The sequence below is a fragment of the Natator depressus genome, chromosome 6 (assembly GCF_965152275.1).
Source record: "Natator depressus isolate rNatDep1 chromosome 6, rNatDep2.hap1, whole genome shotgun sequence".
NCBI classification, from domain to species: Eukaryota; Metazoa; Chordata; order Testudines; family Cheloniidae; genus Natator; species Natator depressus.
The window spans coordinates 122,651,006-122,674,506 of record NC_134239.1 but is presented as its reverse complement, the minus strand read 5'-3'; the positions used below and the strand labels follow the sequence as shown (position 1 = coordinate 122,674,506).

The window sequence follows — 23,501 nt, the reverse complement described above, 5'->3', positions numbered from 1 at the left end:
CTCCCTAACACAGGGGAACAATTCACCTCACTTGCTCAGCTGCCTTCTTGCAAACTGACTGACAGATCTGCATGCTTGGTGCTTCCCTATAGAGCCCCCTAGCCTGCAAACCAGACCTGGAAACCCCTTAAAAATTAAAGTGATGGCTTATTTTCCATACACCACACTCCGCACTGTCAGCTCTCATTTCATGGGAGGCAAAGGCGCTCAGCAACTCACAGCATCAGGTCCTCAGTAGGTAAAGAGCCACGAGGGAAGAGAAAACTGGGACGCAAATATAGCTCAGAGAGGAACCAAGAATCAGTTTAGGACCCTTCCTTATCACTGTGGGAAATGCAGAGCATCACAGGCATCTTGAGAAGGCTGCATGGGGCTTGCAAGCCGTGAATTGCCGAGTGCCGGTATATCAGCTTTTTATTTCCAGTGCAAGCTGAGATTCTGGAGAATATACCAAAAACCCCAGGGCACTGCCAGAATCCATATACTTCTCCAGGCTAAGTGACTGGATTTCTCCCTGTTTAGCACTTAAAAGGTCATTTACATCTTACCAGCCATCATCGAAAGCAAATCCCTCCTGCCTCTCTCCCATTGACTGCTTTGACTCACTCACAGGAGTATGGTAAGCAGGATAGGGCCTCAAGGGGCTAAACCAAAGTTTAATGCTAGCCCCAGGGCTTACATGTGCAGCTGTCCTCTAAATCCAGGGAAAGCAATTATGTTCCCTCTTGTGGCGATCCTCGGTAAGACACTTCGGCTAATTTGGCATTAAGGAGCCCTGCCCTACTACACTGAAGTGAGGGTGAGTTTTTCCACTGATTTTAGTGGGAGACGGGTCAAGGCGAAAGCTTGTTAGGCTGTGCTGATTTCCAAACCCATCTTTAATCAGTACTAACCACATGCCATTTGAATATAGTCTTAAAGTATTTAGAAGTCTGCTCCTGCTTGCATTTTAAAAGGTTAAGATTCTGAATTTTCAGACCTGTTATTTTTTCCTCTTTCCAGTCGAGGCTTTGGCCAGTCGAACTCCTTACCAACAGCTGGATCTGTAGGTGCAGGAATGGGCAGACGGAACCCACGCCAGTTCCAGATTCCCTCCCGGAATCTCCCCCCGACCCGGCTGGGTCTGCTGGGCCCCAGTGGACTCCTAGGGGCTGCACAACGCAGCGCAGCTACCAATCCAACAATCTTGAAACAAGGAAGACAGGTGTGTGTCAGTCTGTCTGTGTTGTTGCATGTCAGGCCACCAGTGCTGCAGGAGGATTATTAGCTGCAAAACTGCAAGGGAGGGTCCATATTTTTTGTGCCTGATGAGAAATGCTTTGGGTCTGATCTGACAAGATGCTGAGCACCAGCTGCATGGCAGGGAGCATCCCTGATTGCCAGTTTAGTCAGGTGGGGGGGGCTCACAGGACTTGGCAGGATCAGGCCCATATACATGACATGGGATTGGTCCAAATGTAGCTATTTACTCCCCAATGGCTGAATAGAAAACTGCTATTAAAGAAAACAAGTTCATCAGCTCTTTGCTAAGGTTAGCGTGCAATGACTTTTCTGATTTTCCTCATCTGACTAATGTGTCTGGATACTCCTTTTTTACACACGAACCCAGTGAGAACCGTCTGCAGGCATTTCCTGTTTTTGCTCTTTTTAGTGGAGCAGGGTACTGAAAGGGACAAGGAAAGCAGGGGGAGAGGGACAAATCAGGCTTCAGAGAGGGATGGAGGAAGAGAAATGAGCCAAGGGTTTTTTACAAATCCATCACTCGGTGAGTAAGTGTCACTCGCAGAAAAAGCCCTTCGCAGGGAGAGGGTGACCCAGCGACTAGAAGGTGTAAGGCTGGGGAGATCAGGAAAGCATTAGCATACAGAGCGTGCTGAGGTTTTTAACACACACAGACTGTGTCCTACATTAGCGTGGCACTGGTATTTGTTTTACAGTATTGTTGCTGTGTTTGTTTTCCATAGAATCTCTGGTTCGCAAACCCCGGGGGTAGTAACAGCATGCCAAGCCGGACCCATAGCTCAGTGCAGAGGACGCGTTCCCTGCCTGTTCACACATCCCCACAGACCATGCTGATGTTTCAGCAACCAGGTAGGAAGAAGTCATTTGTCTTTTGCTTATTCATCCCCTTGTCATCTGGGAGTACAGTATATTAAAATAGCTGCACTAGTGAACCCTGCCTGCAAGTGCTTAGCCTTAACTCTCACAATACATTCTTGGGTGCTTATCGAAAGCTTTCTTTTTTTAAACTGTGCATTGCAAGATGAACAGTGGTGGGCTGGCAGCAAGCCAGACGCTGCAAGCTCAGAGTCTGTTGCAATCTGACCAAGATATTTTTTGACACTAGTCAGATTACTGGATTGATTAAACTAGAGACATCACTGGAGGGATTTTGACCCTATATATAACAGACTGACTGCTAGTGCCCAACATAGCTTCCTTCGGCGCGGCTTTGTGTTACATGGGGAATGTTGTAACTCTTGGATCACCTTTTTTGCTTTTACATGGACTGGAAAATCCAGTGCAGAAGAGAAATGACTTCATGCGTTTTAGGGAAATTCTTCTGAGAGAGACATTCTGAGGCAGAATTTCAACACATTTGGGGATTTTAATTGTTTCCTTGCATGCTTTAAATACCCTTCCATGTGTAAGAACATCGTGTCGTTCTTTTTGGTTTGCTGAGTGTCCATCTGAATCCAGAGGAAAAAGCTCGGAGACTTCAGTGCATTTTTTTCTAGTATATCTTAACTATGTATGTTGCTCTACTATCCCTTTAATGCAGCCTTTCTGCTAATGTCCAGTAGTCTTAATAACCTGCATTGTTCCAGCGATCATTCACCACAGAAACAAATCTCATTCAAAAGATGTTTACCACACCAGAAACTTACACCCTTGTTTCAGCCTGGGCCTCCATCTCGCCTTCTCGTGTATTACGAGTCCGCGTTGTTTTGACTGTCTGTTCTAGATTGCAAGCCTCTTGTCGCAGGGACTGCGTCTGCCTCTGTGTATCATCCAGAGCCCCGTGTAATAGCAAAGGGCGGCAAATATTACAGAATAAGAAATAGGTGGTTCTTGCATGTTAGCCTTCAGGTGATGAGGACTCAAGAGGACTGGAAAGTGGCATTGTTGAAAAAATATGTGTGGAGTAGCCAAGAAAATGATGTGTTTATTTAGTAGTATCATTAATAGTTTGCATTTATACAACACTTTTCTTTGGAGGAGCTCAAAGCACATTGTAAACACTAATGAATTAATCCCCACAACAATCCTGTGAAGTAGGAAAGTATTATACTCGTGAGGTAAACTGAGCAGAGAGATTAACTGAGTTGCCTAAAGTCTTACAGCAAATTGGTCGTGAAGTTAGAATTGCAACCCAGGATCCTGACTCTGTCCCTGCTCTGAATATTAGACTTACAGTACCATCTAGTCAGCCTTATTTCTTACATCTCATTTATGTAAACTTGAGATGCATTTAATATGAATATCTATCTGTTCAGTCAGAACAAAGCTGGTCTGTTTGTTCAAGCAGAATACTGCCTGGGCTAAAAACATGGCGGATCTAACTCTGCTGGCTTTGTAGCATTCAGCCTCAGTTCCCTTACCCATGGATCTGTGGGATCCCTGCAAACTCCACAGGGTGTCACACCTCTCTCCCTTGAGGAGGACTATTTACAGAGAACTCAGAGTGGAGTTTCAGGGAGCTTTTCTGCTGCCCTAGCCCCATCCTGCAGAGAATCCAGCAGAGGGGACCTCACCTGGGTGACAGGACAAAGGAGAGGAATCTAAAGGGATTGTTTAAATTCAGAATAAAGCCATAAGAACGAGCCAAAACCATCCTACAAATGCTACATTTAATAATAATAATACTTAGCTCTTAGAATTTGGTGTCAATGTCTTGCCTAGCACACTCCCCCAGCTCCTGCAAGCCGGGCACAAACATCTGAGGGCAGAATGTTGGCTCTAAATTTATGTGCTATTTAAAACTAGCACCAAAATTTGTTTCTACCGGGGATTAAAATATCACCTGAACTAGGAATGCACATCGATGACTGTCCAGGAGGGATTTAAGGAAATACTGCCAGCGTCTTCATCTTGTGTGCATTAAGCCCGGATTAAAAGGCGATCTGGAAGAAAGAGGGGAAGCAGGTCGTCTAAATTAGTGGGCTATTCCACTAATTCATCTTCAGAGCTGTTGGGGTCACCACCTGCCCTTAATTCCCAGTCATCTGACGGCTGATTTGGAACCCTAAAACACAAGCCTTCCCAGGTAGCTCACAACCTTACTGGGTTCGCAACTGCAGCATGCCAAGTTTTTAAGCCACAGATGATGGTTTCAGATAAACAAGCTCTTTCCTTCCACCTGCTTGGAGTGGAGCGGGTGAAAAAAATAATAATCTTGATATTGCTCCCGTAAAATGCCAGATATCCTCAATCCATTGAAGTCAAGGGATGTTTCTTTAGGCGTCTGGGGTAAGATCACATTTCTTTTAAGCTGTGCTGTGGGCTTCTCTCCTGCTGGTTATATTTATCTCCATATGAATCAGGGAAGTTAAAGTTGGAGGAAACCTCTCAGGTCACACCTCGGTCATCCCTTGGGGACCAGCCCAGATCTCCACGGTAACCCAGGATGCGTCAGAGGAAAGGAAAAGATCCCGCATAAGGCACCTGCACAGTCTGTTCTCCAGGGCTTTGTCCAGCCTGGTTTCAAATGACCCCAGCAAAGGAGCTTATTTTTAGTTTCACTTCTGTCATTTGTACAGACGAGTTTTACAGCCCTTGTGTCCCTGGCACAGAGGAGTTTCTGATTTTGCCCTACATGAAACTTACAAGTTGATAAAAAAAAAATCAAGTCCCCGTCTCTACAGACACTATGGCAAATGTAATCAACCTGACACAAACTATGTCTAAACAGGGAATAGCCAATATTATGCCTCACGTTTGTTTTAGGCATAAAATACTTTTGTTCTAGAGCATAATCATAACATTATCAATTACAGTATACTCCTCTTTATCCGAAACCCCGTGTGATGGGGTTCGGTCCACCACTGCGGCGCCTCCTGCTGGCGGTCCTGGGGATTAGCTCTGTACGCCAGTGTGCCCTCTTCTGGTGGTGGTCTGCCGCTGTCACTTCTGCTCCAGGGGCCCATGTCACTCCCAGGACCGCGACGTCCTGTGCATGACACAGCCCTCCAGCTATGCCGCATTCTGTGCTCCCACCTTCCAGGGGATAGTATCGCAGTCCCTCAGTCCAGCCACTTCCTCAGTGGGGGCAGGGGGAGACCCGGGCCCACCCACTACCCTGAGTCCTGGCCCAGAGACCCTGAAGATGGCCGCCACTTACTGCGTCCCCTCCGACTCCTCTGTAGATCTCCCTGGGCCACTTCCCCACAGCCCCAGCACCCTCTTTGCCCTGGCCTCAGGGCCTCAGCCTGTAGCACTGGTCTGTCTAGGGTGCTTGCTGCCCTCCACCTGCAAGGCACCCAGTTCTCCCTCCTCAAGCTCCAGGAAGTGACTGACGCTATTCTGCTCTGCAGCCTTTCTTATATGGGCCAGCCCGGCCCTGGTTGGCTGCTCCCCGCAGCCCCTCGCCAATTGGCTGCTTCCTGCGCAGCCTCCATCACACCCCATTATCCAAACCTCCACGCTGTCCCAACCCCTTCCTTGCCCCCCTTGTGTCTCATGCTGGGGGACCAGGAAGGGATTTGGAGAATGGGGAGGTTCAGATAATAGAGCAGAGTGCCCCGGCCAGGAGTTCAAGGAGGGGGACAAGCCCCTGGCTTCAGGGAGGCCAGCCCGCTGCTGTACGGCTCCTACGACAGTGCAGGGAGCCCTCTGCAGCCCCACTGTCACAGGAGTGAGGGAGCGGGGCCATGACAATGGAGTTGCATAGGGCCAGTGACACCCGCTCCCTGCAGGTGCAAGGTGCAGGGATGGCTGCAGTGTTGGCGGGACAGAGCACAGTCCTGGCTGGGGGGGTCTCTGCTTTGCCCAACACCTTGCACCTGCAGGGTCTGGGCATCACTGGCCCTGCAGCAGCGCAGAGACCCCCAGCCAGGACTGCAAGGAGGAGGAGAAGCCCCCAGCTACAGAGGAGGCCACCCCGCTGCTGAACGGCTCCTCTCCACTGTCCAGATAAAATCCTTCTCGTCTAGGCTATTTGGATAATTGGGATTGTACTATTTGCATTGTAGTGCGTGAATGTTACAGTCAAAATCAGGGCCCCATTGTGTTAGGGGCTGTTGAAGTGCGTGCTGAGAGAGAGTCCCTGCCACAAAGCACTTACAGTCTAACTAGACAAGGTAGACAAAGGAAGTGCTCTTGTCTTCATTGTGCAGATGGAGCACAGAGAAGCTGGGACTCAGATCCCCAGAGGTATGTAGGCTTCCAATTCCCATTGATTTCAGCAGAAGTTAGGAGCCTAACGACCTTTGTGGATGTGGAGCTGTGTGACTTCCTCGGCGTCATGCAGGGAATCTGTGGAAATGAACCCAGCTCTCCTACGTCCTGCTCCAGGGCCTTGACCTCAAGACCATCCATCCTCATCTGATAGCAATAGTTATGTTCATGCAAACCCCATGCCATGCATTTCCCCCCGGGGAAATCAGCTCAGCAGTTGCCTGGAGAGAGTTTCCTTTCAGAGCTGCACTGTCACTGCTGACCCAGTCCACAAAACTCTAGGGATCTTGGGATAAGAGGATCAGATAGACCACATCCTCGGTCAGCTGTGGCTCAGTGCTGCCTTTTTACTCCTGAGCGCTGTGTTTCCAGATGATCTGATGAGGGAGTTTAGATTTGTGCAGCTCTGAGGCCTTACAATGCACATGTACCATTCTGTTCAGCTATTGGCAGACCAACAGCTTTGAGGACACTGGGGCTCCTTCAGTAATGCCCAGCTATGGGATTTCACAATTCCTTTACGACTCTAACGACCTTTACAGTCACTGCGGAGCGGTACCTTCATAACAGAGACATTTTACTGTCTTTCTTCATTGGCCTTGCAAAGCCCTTTCTTTGTGGTATTTTCAAACCACGTGAGCATCTCTCTAATACAAACCTTGTTGAAACATTTAAACCTTTCACTTACATCAGTTCATCTCTGGTGGAGCTCCATTGAACTCCGCCTGGTTTACACTAACAGAGGTTCGGATCCTTAGTTTCTAATATGGAAAGTGCTGCAATAGAAAAGTGTGCCCATTTTAAAAAAACAGTCCTTGCTAGAAAGTTAGTAGGGTTGAAATCTCAGTCCTGGTTTAGCAGTCCAATAAAACAGTTTATAGGCCCATGGTATATAGGCCAAGGCCCAGATCCTCAAAGGTATTTGAGGAATTAATGGAAGTTAGACTCAGAGCCTCAAAAGTATTTAGGCTTCTACCTCTCTGCCTAGGCCTAAACCTTCAAGCAAAGGATGAAGTTGTTGTTTCAGTTCATATGAGTAAAACAAAGTTACTGGATTATGAAAGGATTTGAGGGTTTTCCCCCTAAGTGTGCTGGGGTTATTTCCTTCTAAACTCTTGCTGCCTAACCTACAGCTTTCATCGCCTTGCCCTGCAATGGCCAGTCTGAAACCAAGCCTCTAATCATCATTCATTATTATGGGAGCACGTAGAGGCCATTGGGCTTGGCGCCTGTATGAACACATAACAAAGAGACAGTCCCTGCCCTGAAGAGCTTACAATCTAGGTATAAGGCTGTAGACAAATCTAAGGTTTGGGTTTCATGATTCTGTACTACATCACTGCAAATGTGTGACTCTCCATCAGTGATATTAGTTAGCAGCTGGGATGGTGTTTGCAAATAAAAACGGATATTAAACAGTTTTACATGAGTGTGTGTGTGTGTATGTAAGAAAGTCAATATGTTTGCACATATAAATGAGCTTAAAAACATCAATATCTACTTGGGAATGAAAGCTCAATTACAGTCTTTAGAGGGAGTTGTCAGAGGGACACAAGCAAAGTATTGCTCCAGTCATCACGTTTGCACAGGGCGAATGTCAGTGCAGAACGGATTCCTACCTGCCCAACTATTGTATTTACCCTTTAGATTTGTTGTGACTTCGCTTCTGCCATTGTGGGTCTCCCGAGTAACAGTCTGTTCCATTTCCTTTGCAGAGTTCCAGGTACCAGTGACAGAACCTGACATCAACAACAGGCTGGAGTCCTTGTGCCTGAGTATGACTGAACATGCCCTGGGGGGTGAGTGCCCCCTTTTCCCTTCCCTCCATTCTGTTGTCGGCCACAGTGCCTCTGGCACAGCCAGGAGGATTCCCCATTTTAATTCTTTCCTCATATCCTCGAGGCCGCCTGTCACAGCCACCATCCTCTTGACTGAAGGAGACAGGACAAGACGGTGGTGGGAACTAATCAGTGCTACCCATTAGGTTGCTGAGTAGCAGGTAGGGGCACCTCTGCCATCAGGGCACCTGGGCAACGCCCCAGGCTGAAAAAGGAGCGAATAGAACGAAAGGAAAATAGCCAGCAGCCAAGCCACGCTCTGGAACACGCTCACTGCTAACAAGCAGGTGAGGAGCAAAGGAGGGTTACACTGCCCCGGCCAAAACGGTGACCTCTGTAGGCACCAAGATGAGAGAACCTTTCAACAATTCTGAGCGCCGGCAGCTCCCTCTTGAAGCTAATGGGAACTGTCAGTGCTGAGCGCCCCTGAAATTCAGGAGACTATTGTTAAGGATATGTGGTGGGAGCTTTGGCATATGGACTAAAATGAGAGCAGGATTAGACTCTAAGGGCCAGACCCTCAGCTGGTGTAAACTGGCATGGAAGTCAATAGATGCAAGCTGATTTACACAGCTGAGGAGCCGGCCCTATGTATGGATTTGGGCATCTGGCCTGAGCATGCTGTTTCTGTATCACTGCAAGAGCCTGCCAACATGGCGGGGAGAAGCAGGTAAGTGAAACTTGGGCTTCCCAAAAGGCCTTTCCATCCTAGTGCCGCTAAATCCAGTGTAAATCTGAATACAGTTATGGTTCTTTTAGCCTGTGCCTTTCTAAAAATGCCCATCACCGTCGTGTCTGGATGCCCTACAGACTAATAGCTGTCAGTTTTCCAGTAGAAGGGAGAATTCTCCTCAGGGATCGGCTGCCAGGAGCTGATTGCCGGGAGAGCTGCATTAGCTGTCTGATGTGGTCAACTGTGGCAATTTAACCCTAAATAGATGCATCTTCCACAGGCCCTTAAGGATTCTGGCTCAGGCTGAGCTCTGGAGAAAGCAAGGCCCATGATCTCCACTGAGAAAACCCTGACCATTACTGTTGTTACTGTGTATCACGGTAACGCCTACGAACCCCATTCAGGGATCAGGGCCCTGTTGTGCTAGACACCATAAATAGCAAAGACAAGAGGCCCTGTCCCACCGAGCTCACAGTGTAGATGACAGACAGGACACAGTTGATGGACCAAACAGACAAATGGGTGGAGGTGGGTGGGTGGAGCAGATACCAGAACCAATGGCTTAGCAGAAAGATGGACGTCTCAGCTGGGCCAGGGCCTGGTGGAAACCAGAGGAAGATCTGACTGCATCACCAGCGCACACAGGGTTTGTGAGTTGTTTTATTTCGATTTAGATAACAAGCTGAAACGTCCCCGCGCAACACTCCAGGTGCCCTTAGCAATGAACTGGCCATGACTCTCCCAAACCACGGCCACCCAGCTACAAAAAACCCATCAGAATAAACCAAGTCAGCCAATCGATCACTGCAGCAAAGTAATCCTTCAAACCACTCCCCCAACCATGTCAAACAAAGAGTTTGTGCAGCATGCCTAGAAATCTGTGGCCGATGGCAGGGGGGAGCGGGGATCCAATCCCAGAGTCTTGAGGGGAGAGAACATCCTGTTGGCAGCCCCTGCCTGGCAGCATGTTGTGGGGAGAGAGGCAGATGCTCAGACTGGGAGGGGCCAGGCCAGTTGGGGCTTGGACCCGCATTGCCTTGGCCCAGGCCTCTCTACACGAACAGTGCTAGAAATAGCTTTCAATCAACAAACAAATCAGAGCTTAACAAACCTGCTTGTTTTTAGCCTTAACGTTCCAGCGGGAGGAACTGAAGCGTGTGTGTGAAGCGATTTCCATGGTGAGCTGAGCAGGGGAACAGGGAGCACCGTGTGCCGGGCCCTGCGTTAGGAATAGCTCACTTGGCAATTGCCAGAGTCAGTAATGTGGTGGGCTGTGGTATGAAGGGCTGCTGCCCTTCTGCGGAGCTCTAGCTTTGTAACAAAACAACCAGTGTTCTGACACCAGCTGCTGCTGTGTCTCTTAGAAGTCGGATCATTACGGCAGCCCTCCTAGGTATTTCCTCAGTCTCGCTCACGCACTAAATGGGCTGCATTTTGTGGGAAGACGGGGCGAGGTGGGAAGAGGGGAGCTGCCGCTTTTCTGGGATGATCACCTCTGCCATTCGCAGCACCTGATTCCCTTCTTCGTGTTCAACGGGGTCTCCCAGGGGAGCTCTCCCAGTGCCATCGTTCTCGGTCGCCTTGCATCACTGGGCATCATCTCTGACACCCTGGGCAGCATTGGGCAAAGTACTGCGGCAGGAACCACCCCACAGCGTACCGGTCACGTCGTTCTCCCAGAACAGGGGCACATCTGAGCTGGGCTATCCATCTCTTACTGTGCCTACTCTAGGAAGGGGCCAGGAACAGTGCTGTAACCTGCATCTGAACTTCCCAGAGCCTAGCAGGTGTTTGGATCCAGGTTTCGGTTCAGCCCATCCTAGAGATGAGCCAGCCACTGGCTTTGGATCCACACTGCCCCCAAGTTTGGGGGGTGCAGTGGCAGGTTGATCTGATGTTTCAGATCATGCCCATCTTTGGCCTACATCCATAATTCCAGGTAGGGTTGGAAATGCAATATTTGTATCTCCAAGGAAGACTCTCCGTAGCCCAAAGCCTGCTGTTGTGTTTCTAAAAGCCACCCTAATGCGTTCACAAGCAACAACTGAGCACAGAGGAGCCGCATCAACGAATACGTGTTCAAAGACAGTGAATCTGTGTAAAAAGCTTGCACCCCGAATGCATTTGTCATAACTTGTGTCTGGTTTAAAACCCTTCTGCAGCGTTAATCCTCACCCAGGCTTTTCACTGTTGTTCTCTCTCTCCGTACTTCATCCCCTTGTAGAGAGCTGTGCATGGAGCGTCATAGGCACTGTGGATTTCATTGGCGGGAGCAGGCATGATAAGCCCACGCACACCTCTCAGCGCTTTCTGACTGGTCAGTTGGCTCATTAAGGCCTTGCTGAGACATCACACCTGTCTGAGGAGTTTTCTGCTCCAACCCCTCATCCCCAACCACTGTGTCCCCAGATATCCTGACTCCTGGGCTGTCATGGAACAGGGCCCCGTGTGAAAAGAGTTGGGAACAGTACATTACCAGGAGGCTGTCAGGAATCTGTAGAAATAGAGGAGGCCAGAAATGATCTGAGGGGAATTTAGCGCCAGACGCCTCAGTCCTGGCCCATGTGACTTGTTCGGGGAGCACCCTTGGCTTCCATTGAAATGAGATGGAGTTGAGAGCACTCAGTGCCTCGGGCACGGCATGAAAGCTTCCTCTGTGACATTACTGGCCTCTATTTCTAATTGTTCCTTTCACTTGCTTGTCCTATTTTGTTGCATTTTAAAAGCAAAATAAACCCCAGGCCATGGGAAGAAATCCACCCAGCAGCTGCCATTCCTCGGGGCAGGACTGCATTTCCAAACGCTTCCTGGAACAGGGTCCGATCCTGCAGTCCCACTCACGCTGACATAAAGGGGAGTTTGGCCTGTTCAGAGTGCACAGGGCAAAATCTGAGAGGATAACAGAGATGTGCACCTCCTACTCTTGCCTATTAATTTAGGGCAAGACCGTCTCTTTTGCTGTATTCTGGTAGATGGAGCCAGGGGCTATAAAGTACTTGCATGGGCCCTCTGCATTGTAGGTCACTGCACAGGTCTGCATGGCCACTGTTCCCTGACCCACACAGGATGGGGGTGGGGGAATGGGCAAACAGGGACAAGAAAGGGGCAATAGACCGGAAGCAGATTACTTCCTTCCTGGAGCACAGGAGGAACCAGGGCATGCATGGTGACTCTGAGCCCCGCTGCGTTCCCTTGGCTGCTCCTGGAGCAGCAGAACAACGCACGACCCTTACTCAGAGCGGATTGTAAAGATACATTTGAGCCCCTCCTGCCTGCCAGCACAGAAATGATATTCACAACTAGTGAGGGCATGGCAGTGCCTGCTGACTGGCACACAGATATGGAAGGTAGGTAGGTGGACCTGAGCCACCAAGTTTGGATCCAGATCTGAATTTCCCCCACATTCGGATCTCCCCACTGGATTCAGGCCAGTCTGCTGTGTTTAGTTAAATTGGGTATGTGGCACATGCCCATGATGGTAGTGTTGAGGCAATGCGATTTAAAGTGACGTGTGGCTACTTCTGATTATGACTTAAATCTTTCAGATGGCGTTGACCGAACCTCTACAATATAGAAGATGAATGTGTAACGGTGACAGCGCTGGCCGTGAGAATGACTGCTGCGGGTCCAGTGGCAACAGTCTCCAGACTTGCACAGGATTCTCAAAGAGATTTTGCATTCTCTCTCTCTCTCTCTCTCTCTCTCTCTCTCTCTCGTTTTAATTTTGTGAATGTGTAGATTGTCTTTGTGAACATATCATTAGAATTGGACTTTGTTTTGTCATTTATTACATCCTCTCTAGAGGAAAAGTGTGGGGGAAAGGAAAAGTGCTGTAAATGAGGTGTTAATCTCCAGCTGGGGAGGACGGAGAGTACCAGAGGCAAACCCTGTTTCTGAAGGAGGAAATTAACAAATATCACACATGTGACCAAAAAACAAGTGGGTAACTTATTGTTCAGAGTTTACAACTCTTGTATTTCACTGGAGCTCAAACATCTACTGGAGCTGCAGTGCAGTCAAAAAGAAAAATAAAAACCAACAACAACCAAATGTCCTTTCAACCAAATTTAAAACAACTAAATTTCAATTTGTGTATTGTTTACGTAAGGGCGGATATAAAGGGTACATAAATGTGTAAAAATGTCAGGTAGGCCTTTGTCTCATATTCCTGTTGTAAAGGATTTTTTTTTTTACTTCTGTTAATAGCAGCAGGTTTGCATTTTACATAGCAACCGAGCTATGCGTCTAGGGGCAGGCCTTGGGTTTTCATCTTCTCAGCTGGGATGGAGAGGGCATCAGAGAAGGGAGCGAGGGATGTTGTGCAGTGGGCAGGACTATATGTGATTGGGCGTGGAGAGCAAGTGGGATCAGTTTCTTGTTTCTTGTCTTGTGTATGTGAATACCTAAAAGATGCTGCATCGTGGCGTTTACAGACCTGCCACTACATCCCAGACTGACAGGATCATTTTCAGAACTAGCTACAGTTTGCCAGCTAAATTACAGGGGGTGGGGGGCTGGGCCTTTTCTTGCCCTGGGAGGTAACAGGAGGATGTGAGGAGGTAGAGAAGGATTAAAGGGGAAAGCATGAGCTTCCTGTGCTAAGGGACCATGCGGGAGAGCGGCAAAATGGAAGCAGTGCTGGACTGCAGCTCTCAGTCTGAATAGTGAGTACTCTCTGTTCAGTGTTTGTACTGGCTCACAAACACTGCTGCCTTTTTCTTGGTCCTGACAGATAATGAACGTGCATGTGGCCACAGAGTAATAGCACAGGCTAAACTGGACGTTACGTGTAAGGGAAGGAAGGTCAACATGGGGGTGGATTAAAGATTTAAGAGCCAGTCGTTTGGATGCACATCTCTCTGTGCTGCTGTCCTCCCAGAACTGTAGCTATAACACATTGCTTTTTATAAGTGAGCTAAGGGGGCCCTGGTTCATTTCACACGTGAATCCGATACACCTTTGAACCAGCAAGTGTTTAAACTGAGATCTGAGCCAGAATCAAGTCTCATTCATACCAGCCTACATCCATAGTTGTTCCATTGAATATAGTGAGTTAAGTCCAGTTTTACACCCAAATGAGAGCAGAATCTTCACCTAGCATTTCAGTAGCACGTGGCTATTGAATCCCCATTGCTTGCTGGACACACAGAGGGCCTGGTCCTTTCTTTTTTTTCTTTTTCTTACACCAGTTTTACCCCAGTGCAGCTCCATTAGCTTTAGTGGTGTTACTCCAGATTCACCCTGGTGTAAGTAAGAAATTATTTGGTGTGTACAATTTTTCTTTTTTTATATAAAGAAAAGTAACATTGATGCGTACCATGGCTATGGGACTCTGTACAAGACTTTAGAAATCAGGTCTGTCGTTTGGGTGGTTGACATTCTCTGAAAGTAGTTATGGAATTGCTCAAAGAAGCAAATATTTTCAGTGCCAAACATTCAACGTGACTATTTTAAAAGGGGGGGGACTAAGGGCTAAACCGCAGCTTCAAAGAGGTGTTCTTACATGTACAATAAGGTTTGTAAATCCAATTTAGATGCAGCATTTTTACTTAACTTTATAAAAACAAAAAGTGCCAAAATGTGATTTTTCATGCTGATTGACATAAAGTTGATATTTCTTGGTTTCCTGTTTACCAGAATGCATGATACAATGTAACTGAGCATGATTCGGTGGAGTAATGAGGGAAGACAATACGAGGGGACTTTGGAATGTGTTAGAAGGAGCTTAAAACAAAGTTAATGAAGAGGATAATGAACTGCAGGATTACACAACTTGGATAGGAAATGAGAAGGTATTCAAATCTGAGTTGCATCTTGAGCATTCATAGCTATATACAACGTGCAGCTTCAGAAAATGAATTGTGAACACAATCACCTTAGCATGAATCTTTTGGAAGGAAGACAACGTATTTACAAATCTGAAATTCTATTTATTCCTTTGCTGAATATAGAAACAGAGGTTATCTGATTATTAGATATATTATTTTGGATATATTACTTATTAACTTGCTATGGCTGGTAACCATGATAATGTCTGTTATTAACAACCACATAATTCAATTTTTCTTTTCTTTTCTTTTTTTAAAAAAAGCTTATTTTCCATTGGGAGTGTATAGGTTAATGATAGACTTTGTTGTGTTTGGCTGTTTTTTGTTTTAATTAAAAAGTAGCTTTGGTTAAATTTTGGAATTCCTTCCCAGCTCCGTTTTGAGGCCTGTGTTGAGTGCAGGTGTAGAGCTCAATTTAAAATCAAATTCTAAAGTAAAATAAATTTATTTATAAAAACCAGTTGCATGCATAAGGCTGTGAAGTCAAATATTTAGTAATAAAGCGGCAGTGCCTTTCGTTTTTGTATTTACCCATTTACCCCAAATGCAACTGTTTTATAATAAGCAAGTATCAAATTATTTCAAATCTCAGAGTAACAAATATTTCACTACATATAAATGGTTTTTTTTCTGTTTTCTAACTAAAGCAGTGTGTCCGTGGTATCTCTGCAAGCATCTCTTCCAGTGACAGTAGTTTGCTACACTATTATCATGTATGAGGTTTTATTGGTGCTTTTATCCTTAGCGGTTTCTTACAGTTATTAACAGTAGGGGGCAGACACCCACAAGGGGCTGAGACATACAAGGAATGAACCGCTGCTGATGGTTTTTCGCTGCTTCGGGTTTCACTTCTGAATGACGGCCGACAAGAAAAACAAAATAGCTTTTGTCTGCTTGGTGATGCTGTCTGCAATGAGTAGCTAACCAGTTCCCTATATCCAAGTGTCCTTGGCTGTGTTCACACTGCAGAAATGAACCTCCTTTGCCCCCGGGTCAAGCTTGGCTGCCCCACCCATCAGATTGCCCTGCTGAGCTGGACAGGATCAGCAGAGTCCAGCGCTGGTAGCGAAGTGTGCCAGGCCCCTGGCAGTTTCACCACAGGGCACCCCTCCTTGGAAAGCACATCTGTTAAGTGCTTAAGTTCCACGGACGTCAAGGGGACTTACGCATTGGTTTAAAGTTAAGCACATGCTTCGCTGAATAGGAGCTGGAATAAGATGTGTTGCACGAGTGCTCAACGGGGCTCACTCTGACCCCTGCAGCCAGACACAAGCGTTTGCCTGTTGAGAGTGTCTCCCTGTTGTCAGACACGGCTCATTTTTGCAGTGGACACAGCCTTTTAATTGTCCCAAATTAGGGCTAAGCTGCCCCTTTCCTCCCACCTTCCTGGTAAGGGACAAGTAAGTATTCATGACACTGAGGAAACCCTGCTTTTCCTTTGAGGTGCCATGAGCTAACCCTTTCATGGACAAGATCTTTGTCTAAGTAGTAATGCAGGTACCTGAGCTGGGGATCAGCCTGTTTTTCTCAGATGGTGGAAGTGCGGGGATTTTTCCCCTGTCACCAACAGGCCTTCACAGAACTGTTGCTTTGTTCAGCTAGATCTGTGACATGCACACGGTGCAGAACGAGTATCATGCAGACCCTGTTCCACACACATAAGAACATAGGACTGAGAACCAGAGCTCAGATTTTAGTCAGCACTTAAAAATATTTCTATTGTCAACTTTCTCTCTCTTGGGGTGCAGAAACATGACCCATTTTAGGCTTTCTGAATGTGCCTGATGAAAAGTAGATCCTGCAGAAGTATAATTTGCACACAGTTATGATAACACTAAAGTTGATTTTATACAAGTCATCAGAGTTTGCAAAGTGAGTTTTATTTTTTGTATTCCTTTATCTTTACTTAAAGGTGAATGTGTATTCCTCTGGGAGGAATAGGAAGAAAACAGGAATGTTAATAATGTTAAACAGAATACTTCCTCCCTTATTAATATATAACCCTTATGTATTTATGCATAATGTAAGCTTACTTTAAAAAGCTTTGAACTTTCTTTTGTTGCATGCCATCTTCTGGCAGCTCCGTATTGTACATGCATGCATTTAGACCTGTTTTTTCTGTATAAAGTTAGTGCACAAAGAAATATTTTTGCCTAGTTAATGTTGCCAAGCAAATGCATATTTTTTAAATTTGTCATATATGGAAATAGCATGTTTGTTACATGTAAAAGCTTCCCGATATAAAGAAATACTAATGTTTGAAGATGCTGTTCTTTGCAAGTGTACAGTTTTCAAATGTTGTTACCAGTGAAACACCCTTGTGATTTAAACTTGCTACAATGTATTTATTACTCATTTCCTCCCATGTAACTAGGAATCATGGCTATATTTCATATCAACATTATATTGAAAGTGAAGGGAGATGATTAATACAAGGTTTTGTAACACTGGGGTGTGTAGTCTTTTTATTGGTTTGTTTGTTTGGATTGGGGAGGGGTGACATCTGGTTTTCCTTTTTTTTTTTTTTTTTTTTTTTTTTTTTTTTTTTAAGGCCAGCATCGTGGCTCAAAGGAATGAAGAAAAACAGCTATTTAGTTTTGTAGAAAAGTTTTATTATATTTATGTAAAAATCCTGTGGTTGCAGTTGAGGCCCAGATGAAGGTATTGAGGTACCTAGCTCCCATTGATTTCATTATTTAGGTGCCTAAATACCTTTGAGAATCTGGGCTTTAGGGCTTATGAATGCCAAAATATTGCACCAATGTTTAACTAACTATCCCTTGTGAGGTAGGTGCAGAAAGTTAGCAGAAATCCCATATGCAAATGGGGAAACTGAGGCACAAATCAGTATCCACTTTTCCAAGGAGACAAAAGAAGTGAATAGCAGAGCCAGGATTAGAACTCAGGAACCTCTGGTCTGTTAATCTGAGTCCACTAGGCCATCCTGCCCTTCTATAAACCCTGTCTTCTGCATCACCACCCTCCACAAGAAAGATCTCTAGCTGTTGGTTTTTCTGTATTTTTTCCAACTTCCAAGCAGTTAAAATAATTGCAAAGCTTGGCCTGACACTCAGCTTTGAAGATAAACAGAGAGCTTCTCTTCTATGTATATTTTGAAAACACTGAATCTAATCTGGAAATCAAGGGTACATTTTTAATGGTGAGAGTAATTAACCATTGGGACGATTTACCCAAAGGTCATGCTGGATTCTCCATCACGGGCAATTGTTAAATCAAGCTTGGAGGTTTTTCTAAAAGCTTTGCTCTAGGGATTATTTTGAGAAGTTCTCTAGCCTGGGCTATAGAGGAGGTCTGACTAGATGATCACAGTGGTCCCTTCTGACTTCGGAATCTAAGAATTGCTCCAGTGTAAATTTGGTTTAGACTCCTGCTAAAGTCAGGGGGAGGAGCAGAGGTCCAGATCCAAGGCATAAGGTGATGCCTTTGTCATGGTGTTAGAGGGCAGCGGGTTTGCAGAGGCCTACGGGCTGCGATCCATCGAACAGGTAAACTGCATAAATTACAAGAAGAGGCAGATTAACTTCTCCTAGACAAGCCTCTTTTTCGTGTGCATGTAGCACTCCCCAGGAGCACTGGATTTACTCCCCTGGAGGCCCAGTCTCAGTATTACCAGCCCCAAGGGTTCAAAAATCAGGAGCCAGGCCTCCAAAAACTGTCAACTTGCCTTTAAAATCATGCAGGGTTTTTATAAACAAGGAGGATGCTTCTTGCTTGCCTGACTAGCGCTGGCAGCATGCATTCTTCACATTTTCAAGCTCTTCTCTGCAACCCCAAGGGTGTGAAACCTGCTTTAGCACATGTACACACACACACACACACACACTATGAAGATTATTTCATACCCCTTTTACTCCAGGAGCTGGGGCGCTCAGTAGACCATCACAGCATGAGCCTGATGATAGTTCAAGGGTGAGAGTTGGCAACGCCGCTAGCCACGAGTATCGAGAAACGGCAGTAGAGCTTGGGAGCTCATGGGTTAATCTCTCATTGTCTCAGTTTGACCATCAGAAGGAGGATGACGCTGATCGTCACCTACCCGCAAAGGGCTGCGGGCTTGGGAGAGAGTCCAGAGAAGTGACTCGGAGTGTGGAAGTGATTTATTTGAGTAATATCTTGTATTTTTCTTCTGTGCCTTCCATGCAGCGAGCTCCAGGTGGTTGATTATTACAAACAGGAGATCCCCATTCTGCTGGCAAACTCATGGGAAGGGGCCCAGGAGGAGACACTGCCATGAAGAACTGATCACCTCATTCCTCCCTGTCCGTTCCATGGGGCTGGGGGCTCTGCCTCCTGCAGAAAAGGCTGCAGGGGACAGCCCCAAACCCAGCAGCTCCCAGGGGGACGCCAGAGATGAGGCCATGTGCCCCTAGCACCACCAACCGCTCCGTGCCTCGGCAGGACCACCCTAATGGGGACAGCTGCTGCCGACTCCCACTATCCACAGCTCCCCCTGCCCCTTAAACAGGGATCCCCTCCCCAGAAAAGATACTGCAGCCCAGAGGCTGTAACCTCCACTGGCTGTGGGGGAGGTGGGAGGATGAACAACATGTAGCCCCCTCAATCCTGCCCCTCACAGCTCCTGGGACCAGTGGAGGGATTGCTACAGGGTCCAGGGGCTGGTAACTGCGTTCCCATCCATGGGTGGGGGGGAGATTGTGCACCAAGGATTTGCTCCACACAGCTGGGGGGGCATGATTCCCCCCCCGCAATGAATTAACCCTCACCACACCTCCATGCAGCAGTATCCTCCTTTTACAGGTGATGGAGCAGAGGCTCAGAGACAAGCTGGGACATGCCCCGTAACACCCAGGGCGTGGGTGGCAGAACTAGGCGCCCAGCTCGGCAATGAGCTGGGTCTGTTCTCCAGTTGTCACTGGGGCAAGGCCAAGCTGCAGCAGCAAAGACTGATCCTCAGGGTGGAGGGGGAAGCGAACACACACACCCCCAGGATGCAGGGGGGACACAGCTGCCTGACAGGAGGGTGCCCCAGGGGAGCCGTGCTGCATAAAGCACTGAGAGCAGCTCCTGTGCATAGCGCTGTTCTTTCTGGAGCAAGGCTGCCAACCGCCCATTCCTGGCCACAGGCTTGGCAGCATGGAAACACAAGCGAGTGAGACTCCGAGCTAGTAATGCCCTTTGGGCCGCACTCCCAGCATGGCGATGGTGTGACATGGCTCTGAGCTGGGACGTGGTGTCAGCCTCCCCTAGGTGTCCAACAGCCTCGTCCCAGGGCAGCAGCCGCAGAGCCGCCTTGGCTGGGTGGAGGGAGGCACCCAGGACAACTGTTTGGCCCGGCAAAACCTGAGTGGCGCTGCAACCCCATGTGCCAGGTCGCAGTGGAGGAAGAAGGTGTCGGGGGGCTCATGGGCTGGCCAGGGGGCAGCCTGAGAGGAGCTAAGGTGGGATGGGCAAAATTTTAGCGGGCTCTTGGACACACCTGCAGGGAGGTGGAAATGGCCAGTGTAACCATCATAAGCCCTGGCCACGTTCCCCCACCCTCCTACCCTGATGGCCCAGGGATGGTGGATGGGCCCCCCCGAATAGCTAACAGCTCTGCAAGATGCTGGGGCTGCAGAACGCCGCTTTCCTCCCATTCTGAATGGTGCCACTGCAGTTCTGTGGTTCCTAGCCCCTACACCGCAGATGCAGCAGCAGGGAGGTAAGCTTCATCCTGGTTAGTGTATCGGGGGGGGGGGGGAAATGTGTGATCACACCCTCATTAAACTCCATAGGCCGTCTGCCAGAGTAAGCAGCACAGCGGCAGTCCCCACCTTAGCCAGCAGTGAAGGACGTGTTAGTTTTCACCCTCTCAGAGCCATGAGCAAGGGCTTTTCCTTCCATAAACAATTCGCCTGCCCATGGACGTGCAGCTGCCATTTGGCTTGCAGAGCAAGTGTTTGTTGCACTAATGGAAAATGAAAGGGGGTGGGGGGGACGGCCGTCCCCATGGGGAGCTGGCGCAGAGCAGGGTTGAAAATCTCCAAGGAGAGCTTTGCTGGCGGCGGGTGGGTCAGTCAGGCAGGCCGCAGGGCTCCCGGCAATGAGGTGGTTTGCCATTTAACTAAAGGCCCATGCTGTAAATTTAACTGGGCGCCTTCGCAAAGTGGCTGGAGGAATCACTCACACTGCATAAGTCAGTTATTAATCTGCTCTCCCCGATTACTCCATACTTGACCCCGAGCCCATTAGTTAAACTATGCAGTGGCTCTGGCCCCTTTTCTGAGGGCTGCTTTGCATTGTGCGAGGTGCCCATATTTACACTAAACCATGGGGTCCAATTCATCCCAGGGTAATGCCCCTAAGGGCGAAGGAGTTTACAACAGGGGTGAACTTGACCCATTGCTTTTGTAGCGGCTTAATTCTAAAGGGCTCTTCTGCAACCCCTCGTTAGTCCCGAGTGGGGCAGCCTTGAGCATGTGGGAGTGGGGCTGCATGCAGATGGGACTATGCAGTTCTCTCTGTCTCACACGCTCTGCAGGCCTGATGCCCTGACTGTTTTTCACACTTAGCTCAGGTGCGCTGCAGTCAATTGCTGGCTCTCTGCATTTATTCTAAGCAAATGCATTCCTGCAAAAGAGCCCTCTCCCTTACACAGTGCCATTGAAAAGACAGAGCGAATAGCCCCTCACCGGTGCACAAGGATTAGTGACTGGGGGGTGGGTGGCAGGGAGTGCTCCCATCTGTCCAGCAGTGCACCCGTGCCTAGGTATGTTGTACAGGATTTATGCTGATTCTGGCCCCTCCGGGAGGCATGGCCCATGTGCCTAGCAATCACTGGTCTCCATGCTGCAGTTTCACAGGCTGAGTCCCTCGGGGTTCTGGTTCACCGAGGGATTCCCCAGGGCCTTGTCTAGAGAGCTACAAATGGCCTTTTGTTAGGAGCAGCCCAGAAGTGTTTGCAAATCCTGTTGCTGTTTTGCAACCTGGTCCCTCTAGTGGACGGTTCTTGGGACCAGCTGCTGTCTGGTCACAGAGATGCCAGCAGGCAGCTGAGCAGTTGTGGAGACAGAGGCGAAAAGACCTTTTTGTGGGACGAATGAGCTTGTGCTGCAGTGCAAAGATGGTCTCTGGCTGGGCGCTGCTGGGCGCTCCTGGCCCATAGTAAATATTGAATGTTTTTTAAAGCGTTTACTAGCCACAGATTGGCACAACCAGTGATGCAAACCAGGCAGTTCATGAGCCAGCCTTTCTGCCCGTGCAGGGCTAAAGAACCCTGCTTAGCTTCTGAGCAAGGGAACTCCCTCACTCCGGCCGCAGGCCCCACCTAACCAGGACCCTGGCCTAGGGACCACCCGTGCCTCTGTAAAACTGGGATTGAGACACAGGGTCACGCCCAGCTAGGGGGAGGGGATACTCACCTTCCCCTTGGAAACAATACACGGCTATGTGTCCATGCCTCCTGCTTGGTGGGAATGTGGCAGGCATACACCCCTGAGCAGGAAAACTGCATCATCGCTGCAGAACTGGTAGCCCCCCGATGTGAGGTTGCTCCTGGCCTTCCTGCAGCCGCGTGCACCTTGCTACCCACTGAGTCTTGGCCTCCCGTGTTCAGTGAATCTGCCTCAGATCTGCCTGCTGGCGGTGACTACAACTTCCATCTCCCTTCTTAGAGAGATCAGCGCTGCTCCCGAACAGAGCATGCCAGAGAGAGCGGGGCACCCACATTTTGCTTCTCTCTAATTTTCCGCTAAGATCTCGCTCTCTGCCTGGCACACTCCAGCCCCTCCTGAGTCTGTCTGTGCCTTACCTCTGGGGCTGCCCCTTCCTGAATAACTCTCAAAACACCAGGCACAGAGCAGCACTAGCCGCCGTCCTGGAGCATGTCGCATCTTTATTAAAATCTCTCGCGCACACTCAGTGCTCCCAGCTTGCTCTAGCTTTGTCCCTGGTATCTCTAGCTACAATACAGATGTTACAGATCAGGCTGGCACATTGAAAGCATTGGAAAAGAGGTATCCATATCCCTGGGAACCATCTGCGCCAGGCTCCTGATAACAAATATGGCTCAGATAGCCTCCTGGAGCTTGAATGTCTTCGCCACCTGCTGCATCTTGGGGCCTGGTTCCACGGTTTCCACTCTCCTCTTTCCCCCCCCGTCAGTCAGTCAATAATACGTGACGGGCCAAAGGCTTTTCAGGCTGTCCAACTAGCACTGCTGGAAACGCCAGCTCTTATAAGCAACACAGTGACTATGCGCCGGTCACAATTACACTGTGTTCCTTTCAACACCTTGCCAAGGAAGCCAATTTCTGACTTAGACAGATTGCAGATCTCAGCTGTAGCAAACAGGCTGTTTTGTTCTCCCTTGTTAACTCATTAAAAGTCTCTTGTGAAGGGACCGGCGAATGGAAATTGCTCTCAATGATCCTTTAGGAATGAAGTCTGATAGAAACCAGGGAGAAAATTTCTCAGCCACTTTAACTGGCTGGCTGGCAAGTAAAAATACAGTCAGCTGGTGCTGCTTGGGTATTTGACCCTTGACTCGATCCGTCCCTGGAAGCTGCCAAGTGATGACCTGCTGGGTGGGGCTGGCCAAAAATTTTTGATCGATTTTTTTTTTTGATGGAAGTTTGGATTTTTGACTTAAACAAACTTCTTTGCAGGGTCTGCTTTTCTCCCAGCCATGTGATGGTTTGTTGGCAAATTGAAAACCCTAAAAAACTGAAAAACTGTCTCTGTTTTGGCAGTTCCAGCTGAATATATTTCATTTTGGGGGCAGTTTTGGTGGTTTTTCAGTTTTTTTCA

At 48.1% G+C, this 23,501-nt stretch overlaps 1 protein-coding gene across 6 annotated transcripts in view; it reads left to right on the top strand.

Moving 5' to 3' along the window:
* Positions 1-17,152, top strand: part of SAMD4A (sterile alpha motif domain containing 4A) — a 204,970-nt gene extending 187,818 nt beyond the window's left edge. For 4 of the 6 annotated variants that reach the window (XM_074956485.1, XM_074956484.1, XM_074956488.1 and 1 more), the window contains 5 exons: positions 1,003-1,204; positions 1,965-2,091; positions 8,112-8,195; positions 11,132-11,224; positions 12,453-17,152. In XM_074956485.1, the coding sequence (XP_074812586.1) occupies positions 1,003-1,204; positions 1,965-2,091; positions 8,112-8,195; positions 11,132-11,224; positions 12,453-12,481 (535 nt within the window). In that variant the 3' untranslated portion in view covers positions 12,482-17,152. The remainder of the gene's footprint in view (positions 1-1,002; positions 1,205-1,964; positions 2,092-8,111; positions 8,196-11,131; positions 11,225-12,452) is intronic. The other 2 variants (XM_074956486.1, XM_074956490.1) reach the window with 1 other exon arrangement.
* The last annotated feature ends 6,349 nt before the right edge of the window (positions 17,153-23,501 follow it).